The sequence below is a fragment of the Otolemur garnettii genome, unplaced genomic scaffold (genome assembly GCF_000181295.1).
Source record: "Otolemur garnettii isolate 467f Iridium unplaced genomic scaffold, OtoGar3 scaffold00070, whole genome shotgun sequence".
Lineage (NCBI taxonomy): Eukaryota > Metazoa > Chordata > Mammalia > Primates > Galagidae > Otolemur > Otolemur garnettii.
This window is the reverse complement of record NW_003852465.1, coordinates 828,957-849,077: the sequence shown is the minus strand read 5'-3', so window position 1 is coordinate 849,077 and position 20,121 is coordinate 828,957. Positions and strand designations below refer to the sequence as shown.

At 36.2% G+C, this 20,121-nt stretch overlaps 1 protein-coding gene across 3 annotated transcripts in view; it reads left to right on the top strand.

The window, feature by feature from the left end:
- Positions 1-20,121, top strand: part of KIF21A (kinesin family member 21A) — a 49,824-nt gene that overhangs the window by 11,463 nt on the left and 18,240 nt on the right. The window contains exons 7-17 of one of the 3 annotated variants that reach the window (XM_023515377.1): positions 51-250; positions 371-524; positions 989-1,183; positions 1,619-1,720; positions 2,492-2,657; positions 8,355-8,415; positions 8,805-8,859; positions 11,129-11,343; positions 13,668-13,772; positions 17,247-17,285; positions 17,982-17,999. In XM_023515377.1, the coding sequence (XP_023371145.1) occupies positions 51-250; positions 371-524; positions 989-1,183; positions 1,619-1,720; positions 2,492-2,657; positions 8,355-8,415; positions 8,805-8,859; positions 11,129-11,343; positions 13,668-13,772; positions 17,247-17,285; positions 17,982-17,999 (1,310 nt within the window). The remainder of the gene's footprint in view (positions 1-50; positions 251-370; positions 525-988; positions 1,184-1,618; positions 1,721-2,491; positions 2,658-8,354; positions 8,416-8,804; positions 8,860-11,128; positions 11,344-13,667; positions 13,773-17,246; positions 17,286-17,981; positions 18,000-20,121) is intronic. The other 2 variants (XM_023515378.1, XM_023515379.1) reach the window with 2 other exon arrangements.

Below are 20,121 nucleotides of genomic sequence, written 5' to 3'. Positions count from 1 at the left end.
GTTAAATGGCATATTTCTATAGAGTGAGTCGACCTCTGTTACTATTTCAGGTTACAGCTCTTCGTCGGCAAGTAAGGCCCATGTCAGATAAAGTGGCCGGGAAAGTCACTCGGAAGCTGAGCTCGTCTGATGTTCCTGTCCAGGACACAGGGTCCACTGCAGCTGCTGTTGAGCCAGGAGCCCAGCCAAAAATGAGAATTCCTGTGGCGAGAGTCCAGGCCTTGCCAGCCTCCACAACAAATGGAACCAGGTCCGCGTAATTCTTTTCCTGCTTTGTGGGCATTAGTACTGAATGTTGCTTACACGAAAAACACCACAGATGAATAAGTCCATACATAATTCTGTTTTTTCTATTTTTATATGATTATAGAAAAAAATATCAGAGGAAAGTGTTGACTGGCCGAATGTTTATTTCCAAGACGGCTCGTATGAAGTGGCAGCTCCTTGAACGCAGGGTCACAGACATCATCATGCAGAAAATGACTATTTCCAACATGGAAGCTGATATGAATAGACTCCTCAAGGTGTGGAAATAGAAAGTAGATGTGTTGTCCCTCAGCTGACTGTTCATCTCCCAGATTTTATCCTCGCATAACTTTAATAGATCTTTTGTATTAACCTGGATTGAGGGGGAACACATTTTTTCTAGTAATGTATCACAAGAATGGAGAAGCAAGAATCCAATGTACTCCGTTCTAATATGAAGCCAATAGATGACTTAATACAAAGGGGGTGGGTGGGGAATAAGGGAGCAGGGAGAGGGGAGGAGGGTGGGGATTGTGGGGTTACAGTGTAAGGCACACCTCTTGGGGGTGGGACCCAATTATAAGAAGGACTTTACCTAACAGATGCAATTAGTTTAACCTAATTCTTTGTACTCTCAGTGAATCTCAAACAATTACAAAAAATACTTAACTAAATTATTAGAAACATCACAGCAACGGGAAGAACTCACAGAGACGAGAAAAACTTTTTTTTTTCTTCACAGCAACGGGAAGAACTCACAAAGAGACGAGAAAAACTTTCAAAAAGAAGGGAGAAGATAGTCAAGGAGAATGGTGAAGGAGATAAAAATGTGGTTAACATCAATGAGGAGATAGAGTCACTAACTGCTAATATCGATTACATCAATGACAGTATTTCTGATTGCCAAGCCAACATCATGCAGATGGAAGAAGCAAAGGTTTGTAATTTTAAAAATGTGTTAAGGCTTTATGTGAAGTATTTTTCTATGTTCATTATTAAAAGTACTTTGAATTTTTATATGAAAGAACTTTCTATTTATTGGTTTAATCTGATTCTTAGGTTTAACGTATATACCACTCCCTGCCTACTCTCTAGATTTTTCTGCCGATTTTGTGATATTATGTATTGTTTAGATAACACATGTATCATTTGTTACATCCTGCCTTGACATTGTAACTGCTTAAATACATCTTATCTTTTCAACTAGACCATATGTTTCCTGGGGTAGAAATTATGTTTTATATTTTTCTGGGCAGTCTCAGTAGCTAACCCAGTACTAGCAAATAAATACTTGAACCAATAGGCTTCTGCCTGCTGTTTAAATACATTGAGCTGAAAGTAATGACCATGATGATGTGTTGGCTTGGTGTAGGAAGAAGGTGAGACATTGGATGTCACCGCCGTCATTAATGCCTGCACCCTTACAGAGGCCCGGTACCTGCTAGATCACTTCCTGTCAATGGGCATCAATAAGGTGAGACCTGTTTTCACGACTTCATAATTGTTTTGTTGATCTTCTTGATTGGAGAGTATCCTTTTACCTGTTTTTAGTGTTCAGAAAAGTAAGATATTTAGAACGATTTCTTTAGCCTGCCTTCTTTTAATGCTTGTTCTAATAGTAGAACAGATAAAGAAGAAATAGTTTTCCTTTGCCTTAACAAAGGAAAAAATCTTAAAAATTTCTTCAGGTGAAAACAAATTTGGTCTCATAACTGGTTTAATACTGAGTCTTTGTAGTTCAAAAGGAATTCAGAAAAGAAAAACTAGTTGTGTGATCCTCCTCTTTTGTATGTAAATGCTCTAATTTATCATTTTTGTGTATAAAAAATTGCTGTCCAGGGCTGGGCCCATGGCTCAAGGAGCAGGGAGCCAGCCCCATATACCAGAGGTGGTGGGTTCAAGTCCGGCCCCAGCCAAAACTGCAAAAAAACAAAAACAGAAAAACCTGCTGTACAAATGTGAAAGGTGACAATGATTTCTGACTCACTTTGTTATTTCTCATCACTTAATCTTCACAATGTACCAGAAGGTAGGGATTATTTATGTCATTTTGCATATGAGGAAACTGAGAATCAGGAAGATACTATCTTGGATAAGATCACAAAGTAAGAGAGGAGTTGGGATGAGTTAAGGTCTACCTGATGTTCAGGTCTATATAGGACGTGCATTTATGATGTGATACAGATTTTTCGGTGGTAGATTCCATTTTGTATGACCTAAGATAAATTTTTGTTTATTGTTGCAGGGTCTTCAAGCTGCCCAGAAAGAGGCTCAAATTAAAGTACTTGAAGGTCGACTCAAACAAACTGAAATAACCAGTGCTACACAAAACCAGCTCTTATTCCATATGTTGAAGGAGAAAGCGGAATTAAATCCTGAACTAGATGCTTTACTTGGCCATGCTTTACAAGGTAATTTGGACTAAATTTTAGTTTAATGAATTGCATGGTAGCTTTGCTCTTTGAACATGCTATCATAGATCTGTTTCCTCTGTGGCTTGACTGAATAGATGCTATATTTACTTACGCTCTTAATAATTATTCCTTCTTTCGTTTGCATGTGTAAATTTTGGGGGAAGTAGTTATTGTCATTCCAAGAAATGATCACCAACTTGAAAAGGCTATTTTTTAACCTTATGAAGCAATTAGCTTTAATGGATAAAGATCAACCAAGTTTCTGAATTGGTTCTTTGAATTACTTAAAAATATTAACTAATTTCCATTGCTTTATTCTGCATATCTAACTGCCTTAAAAATAAATTTATAAGTGTTTGCTATGGCATCTATTCTACATATCTTATAAATGGTACATAATCTTATTTTATGTGGAAGTTCTTAACATTGGATCTGTTTTTGATTGGAGTATTGCTTTTTGTTTCCTTTTTGCTATTATTTACACAGATCTAGATAGCGTACCGTTAGGTAAGTATGTTTAGCTTTCTGTGTACCCTACAGCTGCATGGATTACTAATTGTTCATGTACACTAATTGTGGTACATCTTATTTTTAAAATTTTTATTGGGAGTCAAGTTGTTTTTGCATGATCTTTTTGGAAATGTATTCATGAACACAAACACACTAAGTCTTTTATCTTTATTAAACGTTCCTGATTTTAAGATTCTTCTATGTTGAAAGAAGTATGCTTTAGTTAATTGTCTCTCTTATTTTTTGAACTCCAGTGATTATTTGAACTCTACCTTCATAAACCCTTGATTTGTGTCTTTTCCTTATAAAAAAAAAGTGGAACATATGTTCCTTTTAAACTCTTTAAATGTATCTATTAACTTGCATCTATTGTTTTAACCTCATAAATAACTGTAACTCTCTTTTGCACATATCTTTGGGATGTATTTGTCTTTGGTGTACATTTGCTGCATTCTTATTTATTTTATTTTTGTAAAATTAGGCACACACTTTTCAATAATGTAAATTGAACACAGCTATCCAAAGGGTTGTATCTGAATAGGTTTAAACAATGTTTATAATCACAGCTTAGTATTTTCAGGTTAGGAAGGGCTTGGAGATGTTTGCGTGTGGAGGTCATCAGCCTTTTTCTCAGTCTTTACTGCAGTCACGTAAACTACACCCACCCCTTGGTAATATCTCTGCTTCCTCTTAGGAAGTGATCATCACTCCTCTTAGGGAGTGATGATTCCTATGAGGAACCCAAAGTATTAGGGAAGTTTTATTACCTGGGATTTTTTTTTTTTTTGGTCTGGCTGATTATTTTGGAGCAGTTTTTATATAATTAAAATTATTTTAAATTTTTATTTTTTTCCCTAGTAACACAGCTGTCGAATGTTTTCTGGATGCTCACACTTAGAAAAGTGACCGAAAGATTAAATATAATTCTCTCCCTGTGTCATTAGAATTAATATGTTCCCTCTCTGAATCTGCATTTATTTTAAATGATAAGATGTTATGCAAATAAAATACACAACCCATTTGATTTTTAGGTGTTCACTTGACCTGTTAATATCAAAATATGATTGCCTTGAAATGAACTGCATTACATATTATGGAAAAGCTAATGTTTTAAGCTGCTCAGGACAGGGAAAGGCAGAAGTATGACTGATTAAAAGGAAACTGTCAGGCTGTTGAGGTGCCTAGCATTTGTGAAGCGTTTTTGCCACTCCATGTGTTATCCAGCATGCTTCTTTCCTTCCTGTCTCTGCTGTCTCCCTTTCTTTACCCCATCCTTCCTCCTCCTTTTCCTCTCCCCTTTCTCCAGGCTCCTCCTCCCCCAGGCTCCACCTCCCCCGGCTCCTCCTCCCCCAGGCTCCACCCCCAGGCTCCACCTCCCCAGGCTCCGCCTCCTTTCCTGCTCTTCCTTTTCTTCTTCTTCTTTCTCATACATGAGGCCTACAAACAGGTTGGTGCTCTGGAGCCGCAAGTACATGACATGTGATGACGGGCATAAGGGTAGAGGATATGTCAGGGCCAGCACCCTGTGCTAACAGGGTTGTGTAGACTTGTAGAATTCAGAGAACATCTTTATGTTCCTGTACCTCTTTTAGGGTCCCTAAAGTCACCCCATCTTTGGAGATTTTCTGGAAGACTCATGGGTTTCTCTTAGGATTGTATTCTTGGCTAAGTTTTATGAGCATATTGTTAGAGGTGAGAATTCCCTCTGAGCTGTTCAGTGGACCTGGTTTGGTTCACCTGACAGAAGTAGCAAGTTCAGCTTTGTCAAAGGGAGAGCAAGACACTCTGGGAGTGAAAAATGAGGCAGCTGAGACTCCAATGTGGCATAATAGAAGCAAATGATTCAAAGTGAAGGAAAAGAGAAAAGTAGATAAAGCATAGGCCTTCCAGGAGAGTGAAGGGGGTCCCCCTGGCAAGCGAGAGGAGACGCCACACAAAGGCAACACACCAGCATGAGTACTTTGACCCCAATTCCTCCTCCGTTTATCTGTAAGAATTCCCAGTGGCTCTCCTCAGGCCTGCAGGCTGCCATCCTGATTCCATTGGTTGTGGATTACCTCCGTTGCCACATAAATCCAATTTGCTGTATTCTGTATCAATAGCTATTAACTGTTCTTCAACTGGTGTTGGTGTGGAGTCATCTCTTAGTCTCATGGTATTTGTGGCAAGTATGGGGTACACTGTTCTATGATGAGGATCCTTATCTTTTTTTATGGGGGGGATCATTCATAGGCTAGAGGTCATGGGTCACAAGCTAGAAGTTCTATTTTATGGGAACAGCACATACTTGGTTCACTAGGTCACATCCCTCAAAATTCCTCATTTTGCTTCAGGGCCCTTTCCTACTTTCTTATTCAGAAGGTCATAATTCTCTGCACCTCCCTGTAGCCCCTTTAATGTCCTTTCTTCCCCAATCCAACATGGTAGAGATACATACCTGGATCGTAACGGGAAAAGGCACAGATGAGCACTGGATGAATTCATGTCCAGGCTTTCTCATGCTCTCTCCATCCCAGGAGAGATCACACAGAGTTCACTCTTCTCCCGAGAACAGAAATGCTGCAATATTGTGTGCACTATTTGTGCCCATTAGATACTTAGTGGTCAAGGTTTTTATTGAGGATATCCACATAGGTGCTTTTATGTAGCACCTACCAGAATTCCAGATACCCAGAAAGTAAATAAGCGTTCAGCATAAGGACACACCATAAAGGACATCATATTGTTTGTTAAAACCGTCTAGGTACAGGGAGCCACTCTTTTCTGTATACTAGTTATGTTATTATTATTGTTTTTGAAGAATACCCCTTTAAAAATGTTTATTCTTGCTAAATTCCAATGAAGTGAGACTGTGGGACTTTACACTGATAAGGATAAATTTTAGAGCATTTGGAAGTTCTGTCTCTGCCGTTAAAATTTTAAGGCTGCTGTGATGAGAAAGGAAGCTCACCTTGGGCAAGAGTTATGTTCTCAGATTAGGGAGTATGACAGTGAAGGGGCGGTGTGTCCTGCTGCCCAGATAACCAGAGTGCTTCAGACCAAACTCAGTCCCAAAGAGGGGTCTGACTCGGTGACTGTCTGGGTGGGAGCCTGTGTGTTCTGGCCAGGCTGGTTATGTCAAGATATAATTATCTCTAAATAAAGCATGCATGCATCAGCAAGAGTTATGTGGTTTTTACTAAACACTCATATAGTGTTTAACATTTGGTTTCATCACTCTCTGCAAGAAAAACACTAGCAAATCTCATTTTATACATAGGAAAATAGAGGCTAGCTTTGTCCTTTGTTTAGAAGCTTATTTTCTGGATTACTCATTAATTTGCCAACATGGCACTCAGTTCTCCTGTCTGTTCACTTGTCTGTAAAGCAAGTACTGAGCCTTCCTCTAAAGCACTGGTTTTCAACCTTCCTAATGCTGCAGCCCTTTAATACATTTCCTGTGGGTCGCAACCCACAGGTTGAGAACCACTGCTCTAAAGGGAGGCTTTGAGATACAGACCCCCATTTTCTTTACTTCAGACAGTAAACTTCCTTTGGGCCCTAGACATTTCCATTTTAGGTAATACTGCAAAGCATACCTGAATTTCTATTTCTTTTCTTTCTTTTTTTTTTTTGGATATGAGGTCTTGCTCTGTTGCTTAGGCTGGAGTGCAGTGGTATGATCATAGCTCACCATGAGCTCCAAATCCTAGGCTCGAGTCATCCTCCTGCTTTGTCTTTCCTAGTAGCTGGGACTGCAGGAGCATGCCACCTCGTCTGGCTAATTTTAAAAAATTATTGTAGAGACAGGGTCTCACTGTGTTGTGCAGAGTGGTCTTGAACTCCTGGCCTCAATAGATCCTCCTTTCTCAGCCTCCCAGGGTGCTGGGATTATAGGTGTGAGCCATTGTACTCGGCCTATTCCTGAATTTCTGTCAAGGTGTCTGCCAAATAGTAAGGAAGAAAGGGGACATTAGTGGAGAGGAGTTAGTTGACTTATGTGTCATATCCACCTATGATAACATTAAAAGTTCAAAGGGGATGAATCCTATATATTTTTCTTTAATATACTCATATCTTATTCGTAATCTTGTCTTCAGTTTTGTGGAATTATTTTATAATAAAATGTATACATTTTGAAAGAAATCTGTACCCATTAGAAACCCACTGGCATTTTATTTTTATTTACTTATTTATTTTTTTGAGACAGTCTGACTGTCACCCCTGGTAGAGTGCTGTGGCATCACAGCTCATAGCAACCTCAAACTCTTGGGCTTAATTGATTCTCTTGCCTCAGCTTCCCAAGTAGCTGGGACTACATGCACCCACCATAATCCCTGGGTTGTCATTGTTAGCCAGGCCTGGACTGGATTCGAATCCACCACCAGCTCTGGTGTATGTGGCTGGCACTCTAGCCGCTGAGCTACAGGCACCAAGCCCCCACTGGCATTTTAAGTAGTTTACATTCTAAGCTGTTTGATTTACTGACTTACCATTAGTTTTATGTTTGATTCTCCCTGCCCCTTTTCACTAGCGTGCTACAGTTATCCTGAAATAGCAGTGGTTTATTTGTATTAGTTTACAGTCTTTGCATGCAAACCTATTGTTTTTGTCTTCTGTGTACCTGTGAATGAGCTGCATGCCGATGTGTGATTTCTTCACACACTCTGTCTTTCTCCTTGAAGGCAAAAATAAAAGAAATTTAAGAAGGAAAAATATTTAAGTACATTGTTGTAACTGATAAGTAACAATTATGTTTACACTCACACCACATGTAGTGTTCATGGTTGGTTCAGTACATTAAAGGAAGCTCATGTAATGTTTACTTGAAATTTTTAATTTACTTAAATTTAATCCGTGGGTTTTTGTGTGTCTGGATGGTGAAGGATAAACACATGATTCTGAAATGTGTGAATTTACCCAGATAAATACATGAGCTCATTCCTGTCCTACGGATGTTATTCTTCCACGTTTTACAATCAACTACGTAGTTTTCCTATTTTGAACATATTTTCCTCATCCTAGGATGTACAATCAAAGGAGTTTCTTAGGAATATTTTTCTATAATTCTATCTATTTAGATTATCTGCTAAAACCAAAGTGGCCATATTAAGATACTGAGCTGCTGTTCATTACAGCGTAGGGTTTGCGATCACCAAACTGTGACATGTGGGTAACACTTAGATTTTGGACATTGTTTTTTAGAAAATGTAGAGGATAGTTCTGATGAGGATGCACCGTTAAACAGCCCTGGATCAGAAGGAAGGTAAGAGAGCCTTTAGAAACTTTAAATGGATTTGACTTATTTCTGTGATATTTTTACTACTTTTACCTTGTTATATCAAACAATAAAACATAAAGCAGCAGTAGTTTTTAATTTAATGGCTTAAGTGAACAACACTAGAAACCGTAATACAGACTAACTCACACTTGTCATAAATTTTAAAATAACAATACTGAAATATCTACGAGAGATAAACGAATTATTTTTTAATTAATTCGTTTTGATTCTAAGTATCATCTTTCTGGGTTGCCCACAGGGATATAAATTTTTTTTTGTAGTTGCAAATATAGAGAACATACATATTGTAAATAGGAACTTTTCTGTAATAAGTTACCATTTAATCTTGTGGCTGATTATTTACTTGCGTATAGCACACTGTCTTCAGACCTCATGAAGCTTTGTGGTGAAGTGAAACCCAAGAACAAGGTAAGGAGAACTGAAAATATCAGGTAAACATTTTTCTCTTGTTCTTTGTTATCACTATTAAACACAGGTTTCACATTTGAGTTTTCATAGATGAGCAAGTAGGCATGCTATTTGCAAAAGTCTTTCCTGGGTGAGAAATTTAGTTTTATTTCATATTCCCCTTTAAGTCATAAATAAAAAAAAGATTATATTGAAAATTTCTCCATGGCAGAACTTGGGCTTTATTATATTATTGTACTTTCCCCATTGGATAAGATATAATCATATCTGATATAACTGATTCATAAGCTGCTTATTAACTAAATGCTAGGCCCTATAATTGCATACAATATATATCATTTAGATTGGCAGGAGATTTTTGAAATTTTAGCAGTCTAAGTGTGTTCTTAACTGTTTCTTATTTAACTAGTGTCTTGAGGTGGTGTGATAATAAGCCAGCCCTTAATTATCGAGTGTTAAAATCTTATGAGGTTATAATGCGTATTTGTAGGGTTTTTAAAAAATAATATAAATGATATGTGGCTGTTAATGTGTAAGAGATCCATGGTACATTTAAGACAGTGGTAGCAATGGAATGAATTAACTAAAAATCTTAAAATGTTTGAAAATGGAATTCTTGCAGTGCTTAGTAAATATTGCTGGATGAATGCATTGAATCAGGACCTGAAAAAAATAATACTGTGAAAATAGACAGGATAGATTGAAGGCCCAATGAGTAATTTGGCTGGATGTAAAATAATGTCTAGGTGGTTGTTATGATTACCTGGAGAGTACATACCCCATCCAAAGCAAATAGCCACCATCAAATTTTGCTCATTTTTACCATTTGAGAATATGGGCCTAAGGCTGTCAATTCTCTGTTATTTCAAGAGATGTCTTAAAGATAGGTTTTTTTAAAATGTAGAATTTCCTGATTTTTAAAACACTGGTCAAGGCAATCCAATCAGAAAACATCTCCAGGTTTTTATGTATGTTATCATCTTTGAGTTACTGGATTAGAAACATGTGGTTTGTGTTTTATTATCCTAAGTAACTAGAGGTTGCCAAAAATCAAAGAAAGCATTCTAATATGCTTTGGTTCTCATCCTGAGCAGAGGAATGAACTCTTAAGGTAAACTTCATCTTTGTCAATCATTCCCATCTGGGACAAGGAAGAGAGAGATGTCAAGCGATAATCTAAAAGTCTTCTCCGGAAAAGAATCTCTGTGGTTAGGAATGGCCAAGAGAATGTCCTCTCTGCCCCAGGCTCTTGGCAGTGGAGAGAATTAACAGTGTAAAAATGCACAGCTTTTTCTTTTCAAAATTTTTCTGAAGTGCTCATCTACTACTTCCTTTGAATTGCCAAGATCTCATATCATTTCTTTTGCACTCACTGAAAAATTGAAGTTGATTATGTAATTTAAATAGTTGTGTACTAGCCCAACTGTTAAGTGTGGGGATGGGGCTATAGAGTTAAATAAAATAGAGTACCTGCCCTCTAGAAGTTTATAATCTAGTAAGCCCCCTGATTATTTGGTAATAACTTAGGGTAGTTAGTTGATTTTCAAGACTAAGGACAGGAATGCTTACAGTGAGTTTAGATTCTAGAAAAATAACCTTTCTCACTATGCTGCTTAAAGTCGATACTTGCTGGTGTTGAATTATCCAGTGGGAAGATTAAACACTTATTTAAGGCCATTAAGGGAGAATGGTTACAAAACAAAACAACAAAAAAATTATATTAAAGAAGGCATTTAAGTGTGGGAAAAATCAGTTTAGTTGAGCTTCCCTGCAATTATCTTTTGGGGTCATTTCTTTCTTTTTCTTTTCTTTTTAAAAATTATGTGTTGAGGGAGCTGGCCACAAGTAGCCGGATAGGACAGTCATATTGAGGCAGATTGCCTGGCTTCAAATCTGGCTTGTCACTCACTAGCCGTATGACCGTGGGCAAATCGCTTATCTTCTCTGTGCCTCCGTTTCCTTATTTGTGAATTGAGATAATGATATTGCCTATCTACATGCCAGCGTAATAGATTGTTTAGAAAAAGAACAACGTCTGGCACATAAATACAGTACAAATGTTTGGCCATTATTATAGCTTCTACAGGTCTCATCTGGCTATAGCTCTGGCTTGTCACTATCTTACATGCTATGTTTGACACACTCGCTAGTTAGTAAAAGACACGCTAAGTGTTTGTACCTATTTCAAACTAATATAAATCTCTATTCCCTAATCATCTTCCATGCAAAAGTTTGCTCCTGATTGCTTTTCCTTCCATTCTCTGAATAGGCCCGAAGGAGAACCACCACTCAAATGGAATTGCTGTATGCAGATAGCAGTGAACTAGCTTCAGACACTAGTACAGGAGATGCCTCCTTGCCTGGCCCTCTTACACCTGTTGCAGAAGGGCAAGAGATTGGAATGAATACAGAGACAAGTGGTACTTCTGCTAGGGAAAAAGAGCTCCCTCCCCCATCTGGCTTACCTTCTAAGATAGGCGGCATGTAAGTTTGGCCCAGCTATACTAACTTCTTTTCTTTTGCTTGTTTTTTTTTTTTTTTTTAATACGCATGTTGCTAATTTCTTATTTCTATTTTGAAAAATTTATGTAAGTTAGATCTCTAGTCTTTGAAGTTATTTCTTTCAGGTGTTATCTCCCCTAATTTTTTGGTCAAAATTATTTAAGATGCTCTTTGTTGAATTGCTTTGTCTTATCTCTTAGTTTTAGGATCATTCTTAAGGGATATAATTTTTATGAAAGTTGAGCTATGAATTACAGACAAAATTATTTAAAAATACCCAAATTAAAATTACACCTATTAAATCATTCTATAGTCATTGTGTATAAACAGCTTTAAAGACTCCATTTGCTTTAAGTTTCCAATCTAGTTCTCAGAGCCTCGGCAGGATAGTAGATCTTTGCTGATGGTTCAAAGAAAAAAAAAAAAGAAAGAAATACAAATTTAATACATGTAGAGCTTTTGTAATTCTTCCTAATTCTTTACCTTGAAGCACATCACATATTTGAGCTGAGTGGATGCCCAAAGCATTTTTCCTGGTATTATAAAAAATTTCAAGGAGGAAGTACTCTCTTTTCTATTTATGATGACCTGAACAAAAAACCTTCTATTCAAAACAAATCTTGCTTAGAATTTTTTCATTATTATTTTAAGGACAAAGAAAGATTTCTCCCACATCTCAGTGTGTATGTGTGTACCGTGTGTGTGTAGTGTATGTTTTGATAGTTGTATTGAAAGTAGATCATTTACTGGTGAAGATTTTAAGTGACATTTTTCCAAACTAACCCTTGCATATTATCTAGCAGATTATTTATGAAATGAGTATATCTCTGCATTGAGGCATATTGCCCACCCCCCATGTGGCCTATACCGTATGACTCACAAATAATACAAAATAACAAACTTTCTACCCTTGAATAGCTGTTTTTCATAATAGTCTTCATTTTATGAAGATACTTCTATTGTCTTCAATTGTCTGTCAATCCCATCTGTGACCCTTAGTTCCAAAATAAATTGTAGTGATGACAGAGCTTTCTTGCATGTGCTTGAGGTGGCCTGTGTACTTAACTACTGGATCTGCCAATAGAGATTGCTAACCAGCACAGCTTGCGGCTTCAGTGCTTTTGAGATACAGTCAGAGTGTAGACATGCTTTTGATGAAGGCAGCGATAGAGAATGGAGGACAGATTTGAGGAATTTGCATGTGCTTAGCATTTAGTCTGTCAGATGAGTAGGGACTTTTGGAACATCAAGACTAAATCTATGGCCTGGAACCCAGATTCAGGTAACATCTTCTATTTGCCTTTTTTTATTTAAAAAATGTATCCTTTATGACAAGTTGTAGAAAATATATTTTTGTCTCTGTTTCTTTATATGACTTAGGTTGTCATAAATTCAGATGACTATACTCATAATTTGTAATTCTTTCTAAATAAGAGTTGGTCACATGCTTAGTATAATCACTTTTAAAAGCTTTACTGCACTTCTGTTTCATGAAGTCGACTGATTAACTCAGGTGATCCTTATGATTTACGTGATATAGAATTTTTAAAATGTGACCTTCTCTGATTAGAAAAATCAAGCACACTAAATTTAACTATACTTAGTTTTAACTTTTAAGTAGGAGTCACCTAAATCTTCTGAAAGTTTGCTCATTCCTTCTTTTTTTTTTAATAGCTATAACTACCCAAGAATAGAAGGGATACACCTTTTGTTCAGTTAAAATTTATCACCACCAAACACAAAAATCACAGTCTTGAGTTTTTAGTTGCATAGCAAATCATTCAACATTTTTACTAAAATATATGTAGATACTAATTAGCACTTAAATACTATTTAAATAAAATAATTGTTTATTATTGGTATTTTATGATTACCTGTAGTACTATTTTATAATTAAGTCTAAGTATTAATTCATTAAATCTCATTGTTTCTCATTCTGCTATTCTAATATTTTCGTTCTTGTAAAACTGTAAGGACAGTTTTTCTTCATTTGAAACAATTATCAATGAAACAAAAACATTTATATTTAAAATATCATAGCTTTTTGGCAGTAAGGCATTGATATTTACATTCAAAGGTAATGAGTTTGCACATATTTAATATGATTGCTGATTAAAAAATGTATACTTGTCAAGCTTCCATCACTAAGTCATGGAGTATTTTCCTATCTCAGTTTTATTTTTTGTTCTCAAGGAATAATCTTTACGTTCCATTTGTTAACCTATTAAAATTTTAGATAGAGTATCTACCAAAGTTATATGTACATATTTAAAATCAGATAACTAAAGGGTCTTTTTTTACTTTAGTTCCAGACAGTCATCTCTATCAGAAAAAAAAATACCGGAGCCTTCTCCTGTAACAAGGAGAAAGTCATATGAGAAAGAAAAATCAAAGGCCAAGGAACAAAAACAGTAAGTTACTGATGCCCTACTCAGATGCTAAAGGGTAGCAGTGGAATTGTTTCCCAGATTTAGGCTGGCTGTATGGTGATGTCTGAGTTGACTAATCAGGACAATCAAGTCAACTATTGCCTTGACTGAATGGCTTTCTAATTTTCTTAGTCACACAGATGTCTCCAATTAAGTCAATGTACTGAACATTGTTATTTTTATATATCATGGTAAGAGTTAACATACATTCCCGGCAAGCCTTATTAAATCTATATGTCAAAGAATCTTCTAGAAAAAGTTACATTTAAATTTGAATGTCATCTGATGAAAGTGACATTGACTCTACCTCTTTATAAAGAGTGGCTGACAAAAGCCTGCCATTAATCACAGGGTGTACTGTGTCACTTTCTGGCTCTTGTCTCATGTTGACATTGTGGGTTTTCTCCTCACTTGTTTCTTTTGTCTGTTTTGGGAGTGTTCGTTTACCCAGCAGTCCATAATATGATTTGATGATCCACTTAACCGGGCATTTATAAATTAGAACACCACAGCCTGCACATGTTGAATGGATTAGAGCTGTTGTCACCCTGCCACTCCACCTCGGCTCGGCCAAGCTGCTGCACGCGATAGGTAGATCTTGGCCCTGTCCTTGACAGAGAACTTCTGTGCCAGTCTACAGTTAAATATGAGTGAAGTTAATTTATTTAATTTATGTACATAAAAATAAATATGAAAATAACTGTTCATTAAGTGGACAGTCTTATATCTCCACTTCTTCTGTGCCAAGATGCCCACTCTGTACTTTGACCACTGGTTTAGCTGACTTGAATGTCACAGAGATCACCCTGGTCATCCTTCCTTCCTGTATTTAAAGATCTAATTTGCCTATTTCTGTTGAATCCATTGTGAGACATTGTTGAATCCAATGTCTCAAGAAAAATTGGGAGGGGGAGGAGGATGAAGCAAATAAGTAATTTAAAAATAAATAACTGAAACAATTGAATTTTAAAAAAATGCTCTTAAGCTGTCTGGGTCGGAGCTAAAATTGTGAAATTATAAATTTGACTTGCTTTGATGCTGACTGCACATTTCACCAAGCAGAACCTTTTCTTTAGTGCCATCTTGTGGCCAATGTGACAAAATCCAGTGGAAAAAAATTTAAATTGTTCAGAGTACATTTTATCTTATAAAAAAGGAAGAAAGGAAGGAAGGAAGGAATTCTCTAAAGAAAGCTTTTTGTAAAAGCATGTTTCTTATAACTTTTCTAACAAATCATAACCAATTAAAGCTACCAATTTAATGTTCTTTTTTCTTGTAGCTCAGATTCTGGAACTTCAGAGGCTAGTCTTTCACCTCCTTCCTCCCCACCAAGCCGGCCCCGTAATGAACTGAATGTTTTTAATCGTCTTACTGTTTCTCAGGGAAACACATCAGTTCAGCAGGATAAGTAAGTCATTATGGAAAAGAGCCCCAACTATTTATACGATATTCCGAACCTTTCAATACAGTCTAGAGAGAGCAGCCCCATCTCTGTGTGGGAGATGGAGTCTGACTTGGGAACTCTTGCCATGTTTTATGCATTTTTCCAATGGGAAAGGAGCCATATAACGAAAATTTATAGAAAATTATTTTCCTGCTGAACATTATTCCCTGTTGCAGATTTGTGTTGCTTTGCTTTCAGCATTTGTCTTGCCTTTCTTTTACAAGTGAATCAGAATCGGAAAATCTCTGGAGACCCCTTGTTTCAATTTCCTGGGTCTCTTTACTTTGCATGAGTCCACCAAAGCCTCTAATCCAGGCAGCCTGAGTTGAAAAGAGGCAAATTCGTTTCACCTTTGGTGGCTAGAAAGACCATTGTTATTTGTGTAACACGTTATTAACATTTGATTGTTCTAGACAAATATACCACAGAACTGAAGGCATTGTGTTCTTATAACAAAAGGTCACCTTTATGAATGGAGCGGGGTAGGCCTGGGAGTGTGTTGTGGGGGAGGGGAAGTGGCAGGGACGCGGAAAGTGCAATTTTCATACAATTTGAAGTGAAAAGGTATCTTCACATGAGCCAGAATCTCTCTTGCAAGAATTCAGTACTAACAAATGCTGCCACGAGGTATTTATTAACTGACGTGTCTGCTTGGATTTTGAATGATAACTCTGGGGAGTATGGACTTGCCATCTCTCCTCCCTCACCCTGAGCTTTTCCATGCTGTTATCTCGCTGTATAAAGCCTCTGGAACTTATAGAATACCATTTAGGATCTGGCTGGCATGTTCAGATCATGTTAAATGGCTCTATAAATACAGAGAAAGACACCATTATTTTTAAAAAATTTTTAATTTACTAAATTTACAGATAATTTTTTTTATTCTTTATTGGATTTTAATATAGTTTAATCAGTAGATGACATGTCCTTTAAATTGATCTTGATAGGTGAATGTTTTTGTGTGTTATTAAACAAAAAACCCTTTAATACTGTTAAATCATGTTTTTTTAAAATCAATTTAGAAAAGAAGACTATTAGGAAGTCCATTTTTATTACTTATGTCTTTGGTTTTTTAATATCACAGTTGCTAACTTGTGTCCACCTTGCATTCACAGAACATTTTCTGTCAGTCTTTGATAATATTGACACTCTAATCCTCGCTCATTCCTTTTTGCTGAAATATTTTATGAGCCCCCAATAATTTGACTCTGTTGTCATTTTATAAGCTGAAACTTAAAATAACTAACCTCACTTTCAAAAACGTTTCTAGCTTTTTTATCACTTTCCCTGGGGCTTCTTTTTGAAACCACCACATTTCACTAGTGAGATGTAGGTCCCTTAAATTGTTTCTGTTCACATTCCGAGCCTGTTACACGGTCTAAGTAGATTTTTATAATAACCAGACTCACTCCTAGTCTTGGAAGCTTTAGGATGGGGTTAACAGGAGTAGCTTGCCTAATTCGAAAATCCCTCTAAAGTCTCCCAGCCATTACCGAATGCCGTCTTTCTGAGATAAGTTAAAACCAAGAGTTATTAAATTTTGACTGATTTACTTTCTGTGAAAAAATACAACATGCTTATATCCTGTCAACATTAGAGTCTAAATTTAAAGTAATAATTATCAAGATGAATAAAATTCCTTAATAGTTACTGAAATGGGAGAATTTTTCTAATATTAGTCAAATTAAATAGAGCAAACCTTGAAGTGGAATATTTCATATACTTAGTATTGTTCTTCTAAAGAACTTTAATTTTAGAAGTGAGGATAGGTTAGTAATAGAAAGGTTTTCCTCCAGAGTTTTGGTAGAAAATATGCAGATTGAATTTCTTATATGACTCATCTATACCTTAAACTTGCAGATAATCAGTGCAAACAGAGAAGCAGGCCACTATAAAGGAAATGTTTGCTATATTTCTGTTATTCATGCTGTTGATTTTGAGTCCAAAGTCAGTGTCCTCACCTGTTGACATCTGTATTCCTTCCCCTCATAATTCTAACTCTTCCACTGTAGGTCTGATGAAAGTGACTCCTCTCTGTCGGAGGCACACAGGTACTTTTTTCCTATCTTTCCTATGTTCTGGCATTTCACTGATGTTCTTAAGCGTCTTCCTAGAACTTCTGAGCAAGTCTAATATTTGTTGCATGCCTCACTTGTTTAAATCATGTCAATGCACTAATATTTTTAAACGTATTAATTCTAATACTTTTTGTGATCATACCTCATATATAACATAGTGGTAAACTTTTTTTTTTTGTATAACAGCTTAAAATCACAGTATTTGTTTTCCGTCTATAGTATAAATATTTTCTTTACAAGAAATTAAGTTTTGTGAAGATGGATGTCAAGAAGATTTTTTTCTTCAATAATTATTTCCAGTGCCTCAAAGGGTACGAGGTGGATAAGGTCTTTTTTCTGGTTGGTTTCATAATTTTATTAAAATTAAGTAAAAAAATTATATGAAAAAACAAAAAGTATGCTAGGGGAAAAAAGTATACTATCTTGCTAAGAAAAAATAGAAAGAATAATAATATTATTATTTCTCTTAAATGGAAACAATAATAATCTTTACTGATAGATACAGTTTTAAAAATATCAATGTTGTATTTTTTCGTGTTGGATATTTTGGGAGCCCCCTAATTTCTCTCTCTCTTTTTTTTCTCTCTTTTCATCCCCTCTCACCATTTCATTTTGTCTCCTCTCTCTTTGTGCTTGTTTCTCTTGTTTTATGGCCATTTTTCTGATCAGCAGCAGATCCTCCAGAAGGTAGGCAGGGGGCGGGAGAGCAAACTAATCTCATGCACAGTATTACTTTACTGGTTCGCATGGAGCAAAAAGAAGTGTTTTTCCCCCTTCAGATTAAGTCTGTTGTACAGATTTGCAATATTTAACCTTAAGCTATTAATATTTTGAATAAATTAATTCTAACAGAAAAAGAAGTACTATGGATGTATCTTTCTAACACCTTTATTTTTCTATTATCTTTGGTTATCTATCTAAAATATTAACCCTAATATTCAAAATACTTGAGCATGTTATAAAGTATCTAATAAAATACTACATTTAATATTGAGATTATTTTTCTGCAGAAGCCTGAATAATTAAGGATATTAAAATACATAAGAATGAAAAAGAGCCATCCTCCTGTCCCGGGAATAACCATGCCACACATAACTCGCTGGAGGCAAATACTTACTGAGTCCTTTTATAATATTATAACTGTTGACATGATAGAATTGTATTTGATGTTATATCATCAGGGGAACATTTAACAGATTTGTAGGATAGAGCTGGTAATCTGAAGGAAAGGAATCCTTTGGAAACACAGTATTATATAGCTGCTGTTTAGGTTTTTTTCTTAGGATGATTTGTGTCATTAAACACACATCAAAAACAGCTCTGCTACTATTAACATGTTTATTTATAGTTAGGTTGAGGATATACCTACAAATATATTTTCTCTTTGAGAAGTAACAGTAGCAGCCTGCTGTTCATTAGAAACATACCTTTTCATATTTGAAGCAATATTTGTAAATTTGTTAGCTTTAGTTCATAGCTATGAATCTTATATCAATAAGACTTCAGAATGACAGACTGAGACTTTTTTGGGGGGGTGGCTCCTATTTCAGTTTTAAACTTGTTAAAATGTTAGATTGCAAACACTTACTGAGCATTAGTCTTAAGAATCTAAACTTTTTTTCTTTTTCCTTTTTTTCTTTTCTTGAGACTTAGTCTCACTCTGTCCCCTTGGGGAGAGTGCTGTGGTGCTTCAAATTCTTGGGCTTGCGCAATCCTTTTGCCTCAGCCGCCCCAGTAGCTGGTACTACAGGTAGCCACCATATCGCCTAAATAATTTTTTTTCTGGTTTTTAGTAAAAATGGGGGGTCTCACTTTGCTCAGGCTGGTCTCAAACTCCTGTGCTCAAGCAATCCATATGCCTCAGCCTCCCAGAATGCTGGGATTATAGGCATGAGTCAAGGAAACTGGCCCGGAGAAAACAATTTCTAGTGATGAGAAACTCCTTTTGCTCTTGAAATTATAACATGACCGTAAAAATAAAGGGTTTTTCCCTAAGTCTAAATTTACCTTCTTTAAATCCTGTTCATTTGTCTTTCATCAGCCTTTTTCATCTGTACTAGAATTAATCTAATACCTCTTTGTGTACATATGACAGCCTTTTAAATATTTAGCCCTTTTAAACTTTGCTATTATATCCTCTCTCCAATGAATGTTCTTTTATCAGCTCAAATTCCAATTTTATCTTCTCTTCCTTTCTTATATAATATATAAGAAGAGACGTCACTCTGCTTCTACTGTTTGGAAAGGCTCAAGTTTTTAATGTTCTTAAAATGTGGCAGTAGAACTATATGCCATTCCAAATGTGGCATAGACAGAATACAGCAGGTTTTTTCTTTCTCTTTATTTATTTGCTTCTATTTAGCAAATCATTAATTATATATAGAAGAACCACAAATTGTTTCTCCATTCATCTTGTATTCAGTAAACACAGACCTTTAGTTTTTTATTTTTAATTATTTATTTTTAGTTTATTGTTTATTTAGTTATTTATTTATTTTTTGAGACAAAGTCTCACTCAGTCACCCTGGGATTGCGTGCAGTGGCATCACAGCTCACAGCAATCTCAAACTCTTGGGCTCAAGTGATCCACCTGGCTCAGCCTCCTGAGTAGATGGGATATAGGCACCTGCCATGATACCTGGCTAGGTTTTCTATTTTTTGTAGACACAGGGGTCTTGCTTTACTCAGTCTGGTCTTCAGCTCTGGTGATCCACCTGCCTGGGCCTCCCAGAGGGCTGCAATTTCAAGGCCCCTTTAGTTATTTAAATTTTGGCTACTGTTAAGCTTCAGCCTTACTTTTAGCATTCTT